The sequence below is a fragment of the Lingula anatina genome, chromosome 1 (assembly GCF_051362555.1).
Source record: "Lingula anatina isolate TDL-2025a chromosome 1, LinAna3.0, whole genome shotgun sequence".
Classification (NCBI taxonomy): Eukaryota; Metazoa; Brachiopoda; class Lingulata; order Lingulida; family Lingulidae; genus Lingula; species Lingula anatina.
This window is the reverse complement of record NC_141767.1, coordinates 42,362,295-42,371,553: the sequence shown is the minus strand read 5'-3', so window position 1 is coordinate 42,371,553 and position 9,259 is coordinate 42,362,295. Positions and strand designations below refer to the sequence as shown.

At 35.0% G+C, this 9,259-nt stretch overlaps 1 protein-coding gene across 3 annotated transcripts in view; it reads left to right on the top strand.

Annotated features, from left to right (window-relative positions):
* Positions 1-11: 11 nt before the first annotated feature.
* The window catches only part of LOC106179885 (zinc finger protein basonuclin-2), a 33,418-nt gene continuing 24,170 nt past the window's right edge, over positions 12-9,259 (top strand). The window contains exon 1 of one of the 3 annotated variants that reach the window (XM_087000004.1): positions 12-35. In XM_087000004.1, the coding sequence (XP_086856130.1) occupies positions 27-35 (9 nt within the window). In that variant the 5' untranslated portion in view covers positions 12-26. Of the gene's footprint in view, positions 36-5,551; positions 6,018-9,259 lie in introns of those variants that run through there. The other 2 variants (XM_013563686.2, XM_013563687.2) reach the window with 2 other exon arrangements.

Sequence of the window (9,259 nt, the reverse complement as noted above, 5' to 3'; positions counted from 1 at the left end):
CGTACCCATTTACGCCAATAACAAGGATGGCGGCGGTAAGTTGTGAATGTGACAACAGACGACGTGTTTATTTCTACGAAATGTTGTCGATTCAGAACTATATGTATATTTCCAATGTGTGTGAATATATTTGAATAATTCATTATAAGACCACTCAACTGTTATGAAGTTCCCTTTCTCTGGATTACATGAACGCGGGCACAAGATGAGTGTATCCCGTTCGTCTGTATATACAGAGAAGAGTTCCCTTATGTACTTTCATTTTCAGGGTGCGGTTTTAGTTTCAAAACAAGAACCCCGAGATCCAATAGAAATTATGAAATGATGGATGTTGTTCTTTTATTTTAATGTGTGTGAGTGATATTATTATTATTATTTCGCTTAAAGTTTATCAACAGAATGAATAAATAGAAAAGAAAACTTAAAACTGAAAGTTGTATGCTTACTATGTATTGTTGAAATGGATTTAAGGTCAATCCAGGGAGACCTCACCACATATCTGTGCCCTTTAAAGAAGATCCCCTTTTTTAATTCCACAGGCATTGTCTTCAACTGAGCATCATTTATACCATTTCAGTCCATCATTTCAATTGATTTTTAAGTAAATAAATATAAACGAAAGAGAAAGAAAAAACATTAATAAGACATTATGATATTTAGCAATTTTTTTGCTGAGCATCTACAATTGATGTATTTTGCCAATCATTAGACCTTACAAAATTAAACGTTTTTCTGTCAGACATCTGGGTCTCAAGATTTGATTAATGCAAGTGGTGCTCAGTTTGTCAGTTTGAATAAAGATCTGATAAAACTTACAATTTATGGACATTATAATGTTATGGGGCCAAGTATTGACTGAGTACAGATTGAAAATATCTGTTATTTGTACAAAAATATATGACACCTTTGTCTGCATTTGAATATTATTTTTGTTAATTTCTGAACATAATGTTAAAATTGTATAAGCAAATATTCACCGTGATAAGTTAAACATAAATAAGTATTGTTTCAATATGTAAGTAATTATTGTTTTATCCCCCCTTAGCCTATATGTTACATTTTTTTCTGTAAAACATAAATGTCTCCTTATTTAACTAAAAGAAGGTGAAATATATTCTTTCAAAAATATTTCTGATCTTTATTAATTTTAAAGGAGTTAACTGTCATAAAAGATGTGTTCAGATACAAAATCAGTCGAGTATGTATGCGTGCATATACAGGCCTGTTTGTATATAAATTCATGGTCTGACAGTCACCACTTTCAGTCATTATGTTATGCAAGATTTATATACATATGCATTTTAGATAGTAAATGATGATTAATGTGTCAAGTATGTTTTATAGAGTAAGAGATGAGTAGACAGACATCTAAATTTTCTTTGTAGTGATGTGCATATGACATCTATAATACAGAAAAAAATGAATTTTTTAGTTCAAGAACATTTCTGCATTCCTTAATATTACACAGTTTGTAAGGGTTTGCAGTAGATAGATATATCAAACACCAATTAGTACTAGAAAAAAACTACTAGTATTATTATTATCATTATTATATATACAGTTTCAATGCTATGGCACCTATATATGGGTGGGGGAGCACACAAGTTTGCCTATTGACCAAAGCCAGGTAAATCCATCTCAGCTTATTTTGCAGAATGATCCAACATGGCCATTTATTGGCCATGTAAATGCCAAGAGGTGTCTTGAGTGATTTTATCCTGGGATCTTCTTGGTTCATAATTGTTGTCTTCTAAGATGACCCTTCGTAGCATTTGCACATGTCGTGATCAATAGCATGGGGTTGGTGTATTTACGTCAGGGAGACTTCAAAAGGTTAGCACAGCTGCGGCATATTTTCCCCCGATATTGGGAACCAGGCAAAATAATTGCACATAAATAATCCTTTTGGCTGCTCTTTCACCTAGCCAAAGAAATAATGTCCTGTAGTTAGAATTGTCAGGGGAGACCAGTTATCTGTATTTACTGACACCAGAGGAGTTTAATCACAGCTGTATCCTTATTAGTAATACCATATGGCTTTTGAATGTTCTCTGAACCCATGGCAGCACAGTCCTTCTATTGATTTAACCAGACCTAATTGTGTATGTGAAAATCGCATTTGGTCTCCTGTGTCATTAGAAATTCCTCCCCGGACCTACTGTGTTTTGTTTCCAGTAGGACAGTCTTGTATTGGTAACCATATAAGTTCCCGTCCCAGCAGCCAGGAGTGGAAGGAGGAGCAGTGTCTATCATTGGACAGTTGGAACTGATTTGATTGTCTTATTGGCAAACCCAAGTACCTGGAAACCTCGTGTGTCTGTGATACCATCACAACTTCTGTTTCTGTTTCTCCCTGTAGTGATTGGGTTACAAACTTCTAAATATGTCTATAGATACAGACTTGGCCCATCTGTGAGCTGAACACTTATTAAATAACCATAACCAGTTCACAAAATGGGTGTCACAATAATTCACCAGTGAATAAAGGACGGTCATCAAGTGAAAAAATACTTAATCATTTATTTGAAGCAGGTAATTAGTGTATTTTAGATCAGGTACTTGATGAATTTTGCACTTCGGACATGAGCCATGATTTCAAAGAGTTGTCTCCAGAGGGTCTGGCTATGTTCATGTATGAGAGAATTCCCCGGGGAGGCATTTCAGTTTTGGTCAATAATCAAGCTACATTTTCTGCAACTGTAATTTACAGCAAACACTGAACATTGCGGGCTTTGGGGAAAATTCAATTTGAAGCCTGTTATAGTCTCCCAAACACAGATGTGACATGGCAGTGTCTGAAATTGATGCACTGTTCTGGAAAAATGACATGCATTGTTATAGGTACTGACTTGGTGATCTGTGCTTTTTTTTTTCCAAGTTTTCCTAGTCAATCTAACGTGTGGAAAATAGACAGGCCTAGATGGAAGTAATACTATTTGTCTTTTTTATCTACTTGTTCAGATTACATTTTCACCTGTTCAGTAAAGTCCCAGTGAGTGACCCATGGTTTTAGCTTTTTTATTTCCTTTCCTTATTTCACTGGAATGTAGATCAGAGGTATATTTGCAGACTTAATAGGTGAGGGAGTTTTTTTTTTTCTGAGCGGATGCTGTCTTTTGCAATAAATTCTTGGGTCAAAAATGACATGTTTTCAATATACATTAGATATTGAGTGGTGAAAGCTCCAAGGATCATTGCTCATACAGTTCACCTTCTTAAGTAGTGTCTGTTGTATACACATGGCTTTTACGATTAATTGGACTAGAACAAATGGGATTCACAATTTGTCAAATGGTATTAATTACAATAGCAAGGCCTTGTAAGTCAGAGACATTTTGATGAATAGGATTTTTGAAATTAATTTAGTGGCTGTTTAGGAGTCGTGTTGCTCTTAATGATAGAATTAATTGAGTGTTTGATATTCATTATTCTAATAAGATATTCCATGCTGAATTTTGCAAAATGGCTAATTGTCACTGAAATGTGAGGGAAGAAGGGTTGCTAATGTGCTGCACATGAATTGTCAGATTGATTTGGTAGAATATCAAGTATCGTAGGAACATGTATTTATACAGCGTTGGTTTCATTCTAATGGAAAAATATTTCTGTGATTACAGTTATGCCTTAGAGATGCCAGGTCTCTTCCATGAAAGGAATGTCAACAGTCTATAAATTTAAGTATATCAAAAGAAACAAGGACAATATCATATATTGGAAATAATGTCGTTTTCAATCAGGTTTGCTCCTGTATTAGTTTGTTTTTTATGAATTCTACATCATTCAAAGTCTAATCACAGAAGACCCAGGTGATTTCTTTTTTCATGTTGGTTATAAATGAACAATTTGTTTTGTCCTCTGCCATGTTTTCAGTCTTTTAAAGAAATTATTATTGAGAATCTGTGCCAGGACTGTAACCAATGCTAAAAGAAAAACGAGAGAGAGAACCATTTTTTTCAGTTATTTAATATATCATCAGAGATACATTAACAGCACTTTGCATCAAATTAATTAAAAGTATCAACACTTTTTTCAAAAAAATTTGCTTCGGCTATGCAGCTGGGACAAAGATTAATGTCCACTGGCATGTGCTTAGATATTTTTTCACATATTTGATTTTTCGTCATAAAAGTGAACAAAATAGTCTACATGCTGCATGGTTCTCAAGGTTGCCAGTTTAATATATGTGATTTTTAAGTATGTTATTTTCTGTTTCATTTAATTGCTTAAAATGCATAATTTTGTTTACAATTACTTGAAGGTAAAAAGACAATTTGTGTGCAGGATAGTTTACAAATTGATAAGCTATCATTCTTTTTTAACTTGATGCTTGAAGCAAACAGTTTTAGAAAAATATATTAAACATAAAAAAATGCGAGAAAAAAGACATGATCTTTAGATTTCAACTACTTTAAAAAGACCAGAACCAAAATTATTTTTTCTTTTTACAAATTTGAAAAGTGGCAAATAAAATAAAATCTGTCTCTCTCTTTATCTCTTCAAATCCTTTAATATTTTTGTGCAGTATTTAGTGAGTATTGTTTCAATAAGACTTTTCTTACACCCCATTTCCATAGATTTTTAAATCGATCTATCCCTGTGGGGAGTCTCACTAGATTACTGTCAGCTTGGCCGGCTTAAGCGTCTGTCCCACCTACTAAAAGCTGTAAGGGGGTAATTAACTATGGTGTCTGCTCGGCTGACTGCAATTTAGCCTGAACCCCCAGGGAGTTAGGTCGTTCTAAAACTTAATCTTTAGATCGAACTAAATCTCTGGGAAAGCACCCTAAGACTGTCAAACACCATTCCCATGGCAATCACTAAATTACCTTCACTATTTTGCACCCCCTCCTCTCTCTCCCCCCCCCCTTTTTCTTTGCTCCATGCATTGTGACACTCCACCAAATATATATTATTCCCTAATGACAAACAATGATTATATGATTGTTTTATTTTTTCTTAAACTTTGCCTCTTGGTCTGTGTTTCAGCAGCCTGTCTGCCATAAAGTCATCATCAACCCATTGTGCAGTTCTCTACAGCAACCTGACACCCTTGTCTTTAGCACAAAACCTAGGTCAACTTTGATCTGATGTTTTCTAGGGGTTAGGCCCCAATTTGTCAGTGGTGTCGCAAATGATAATGTCCACATGGTAATGAAAATGCTGCAGCTGTATAAAGGCCTCTTGACAGGTTTATTAGGCTATATACTGAGAAAAATGAGCCATAATATGAGCAAATTCCATCTGGTGCTGAAAGCTGCTTTATCTTTGAGATTAAAATGACAACAGATAAGTCAGCAGTAATTAATAGTAAATTTGTCAAAAACTTCATGAATCCTGTAATGGCATGTCTTTTGGATTCTCTTTAGTTCCTGACATGTGCAAATACAATTTCGCTTGTGGAAATCTGTCACAAGACATTGCTGTCTTGTTATCACAGAGTGTCTGGGACACAACAGCAGTTCCATAATCTTTCTTTGAGATAACACAAACTTTCATTAAAAGCAAAGGACAATGTACAGTCGTTGTTATCTGCTGTCTATGCATGTGGCCTGTGCAAATGCCAGTTTTGTGTGATTTGGCAAGCAATAGTCTGAATTCTAATTGTGACCGTTATGGCTTAGTAGATTTATTGCCAGCCTTGATTGCCACGCAGGGTGACATATTCCCAGGAAAGATCAGAAATAATTCACCAACCATAAATAATCATTGTGTCACAGTCAGGAAATTAAAGCAGGACATAGGAACTGTGTTCATCTATATCCACACTGTGGTGTGTCAGCACTTCAAAGGTATTAGCTTGACATCCAAAAATCCAATTTAATTTTCTTGTCTCAAGTTGCATGCAGCCAGAGCGTCACTGCTCTGCTGGGCTAATGTAAATGACAGGGCAAGGCAATGATTATTTATTGACTGAACTCTGGCAGCAGCGGCTCTGCCACACTGAGACTAGGACAGTCACCAACAAGCCGCAGTGCCAGAACAGCAGACAGGCAACAAGCAAGGAACTCCAGATCATGGTGGGTATATGTACTGCATTCCCAATACAACACACACATGGTTGTCATTGTAAACCAATGTTTGTGAACATACAGAGGTTCTAGATGGGTCAGAGACAGCATATGATTTGTGTGGAGAGTGGGAAAATAATGGGAGTGGAATACCAGCTTGTGACACTGGCCTTGTTCCTGTGCCAGGAAACTAAGCTCTACAGATATGGCCTTGTGGTGTCATGTTCACCATACTTGGTGGATGAAGTGTGACTCAGACTCTTGTGCTGGGTTGTCAAGTAGGGGACAATATGGCATATGCTCTCCGAATGAATTTCAGAACATTTAGAATAAGATGGAGGTCTTTTTGTTTGCTCATTTTTGTCACATATTTATGTCTTAACAAAAAACTTCAAAACACTTGTAAAATGTTATGTTTCAAACAATTGGAAAATTTTCCCTGCTAATACTTAACAGTATTTTGATTACGTTGAGGTATTAGATATGTATGAAATCCATAGCTGTCTGTTTTACTTGACAAGTTGACATATTGCAGACCTTTAGATCTTCAGACATTTTTATGTCTATATTTTTGTTGCCTTGTAAAGAAATATCATAAAGAAGTTGAAGATTTGAAGTCACTTGTAGCTATGATCTAAGTCAGCGTAGACAGTATTTTGCAAAGGTTGAAAAGAAGACAAAATCTGTAAATGTGAGTGGGCATCTGAGATGAGCATTCCTTTTTTGTGAGGCTATTGCAGAGAAATAGATGCTGAATGATAATGATTTTGTAAAAAATGCTCTGAGCTTCTTGTTTTAGTGCTTAATCTTAAAAAAAAAACAATTCATTTAATGACATTTACTGTCGGTATGATGTAAATTTTTTTACGTTTCAAATTTGACCTTGAACTTATGTGTACATATGAAGGTCAAAGTGATTTTATCAGGGTTGTCCACTTTGTTACTGGCTATTAATTGAGACCATCAGAAAAGTTGCTCACAATCATTTCCAAATAGATATTCCTTCAAAATGATTTGTGTTATTTGCCTTGACCCTTGTAATGACCCTAAGTTGGCCTTCGCTTAAATTGTTTATTTCCAACATAAGGAGACAAATATTCCTTCCCATCAGTACATGTACTTGAGTATACTACCATTCTCCTTACAATTTTTAGAAAAAAAATCATCCCAAACATTTTTCTTGTTCCCTTTTAAAGGAATTCAATTTTTGTATCCATTTTTATTTTAATTCATAAATTTGAATTAATTGATCTTGCTTATTATTTCCTTTAATGTAAATACTGTTGTATGAACTTCTGCTCCATTGAGTTTAAGGTAACTCATATAAAACAAACTCTTCATGCTTTTAAAACTACATGTTGTCATTTCCCCCAAGACCAGGCATTTGTCTTGCACACATTTTGGCTCATTTATTACATTATAACGACTTAATTTTTAAGCATGCATGATGCTGGCATTTACATTTTCAGTTTCGCAACGTCAGTCCAAGTGCATGTAGCACATTATGAAATTGCATCACTCGTCTTTCAAAGGAGGCCCAGGCCTGTAGCCAGCAATTTCAAAAGGGGGGTTCTTTTTCTAAAAAGTGGACCTTTTACCATAAAATCTTTGTGTACCTAGATCAAAGTGTACCCCGAGTGGACCTTTTCTAGCAAAAAGGGCGGTTCTTTCGAACACCCGAACCCCCCCTGGCTACAGGCCTGAGGCCTGTGATATTTTGATTTTTACTCAAGAAATACTGACCACAGTGCCCAATATTGAGAATTTAGTTTAGTTAACAGATAAACTATTTAATGAATTTATAAAATACACTGTGTAAACAGGCAGTGTCATGTCCTGTTTATACAAATATATTACATACATATCTTTTGCACTGCTTCGACAGACAAAGCAACAGAAAATACACAAGGGTCAGAGCAACATCAATATTTGAAACTTTTTTCACTGTCTTCGGGGAGCTGACATCCCCATTCTTCATGTGTTGTCCTACTGCCATCCATCCGCTATGGCTAATTATCTAAACTGCTGGTATTAAGTTTTTGAGTGATGCACACACACACTCCAATAAGTTCAGCCAGGAAACCTATTGATCACCCTGTTTTATTTATTGGTCTGTGATGGCCCTATAGTTCACAGGGATATGCTGTTTGTGAAGCGTGATTGGGGACATATGGAGGTGGGAGGGCAGTGTGAATGGGAACAAGTCACTCCCTCTGGTTCAAAATGAGTTTTTGCTGCTTGAACTAGATGTGGTACTATTTTAAACTGCCAATATGTGTTGTGTAGCATGAATGGGAACTTTGCATGGATGGTATTATTTGTCCCTCAGGTATGGCATATCCATGTTTAAATATCACCCAGGAACCATTTGTAATTCAGTAATGTACTACTGTGATTTCAGTTCCCCATTACAAATTTTATGGTCAACATGTAGTCCAGTCGGATGTTCATGTTCTTGCTGTTTAATGTGTCAGAAAGCATAAGACTTAAAAACACACCGTAGGTGGACAGAGACATTTCTGTCTGGGAACATGAGGGTTCTTGAACCATTATTTGTAGAAGCAATCTTTTGTTTTATTAGGTTATTTTAGCAAAACGGAAACTGTCGAATAGTATCTTGAGACCTTAACATTGAGGGGTAAAAAACATTTTTTGTAACTTAGATATACACCTGTGAATAAAAAGAAAAAATAATTCCAAAATTTTTGAGATATTTTCAATGTTTTATTCATTGATCTGGAAAATGGAAACCATCTTATAGATTTATGCGATTATAGAAAGACAGTTGATATCATAAAGCTGCAAAGTGCAGTTTTGGTGTTATGTTACATGTATCACGGCAAACACTAGATGAGCAGACTAAATGCTAAAACAGAAATTCAGTCCTGTATTTTTCTTCATAAGCATTAATTCAAATCAAATGGTATATTCATTATTAGAAATGTCTAATGTGTGTACTTTTTAAAGATTGCAGTTTTTATAATTTTTCAATTCCAACAAATATTCACTGTTATTTTGATTCTGTGGAAAGAGAAGGAAGGGGTTTTCATATATAGTAAAAGTGTTTTACATACATGATTTTATTACTTAAACCAGTACTTTTCTTTATTTTATATAATAAATTGTATGATCAACAGTTTGATAATTGAAAAAAACAAAAAGAAATTGATAGGCATCTTTGATGCCTTATGTTGGAACAGGTTTAAAGAAAATAATTCACCAAAATTTTTATTTGGTAAGAAATTTTTGGA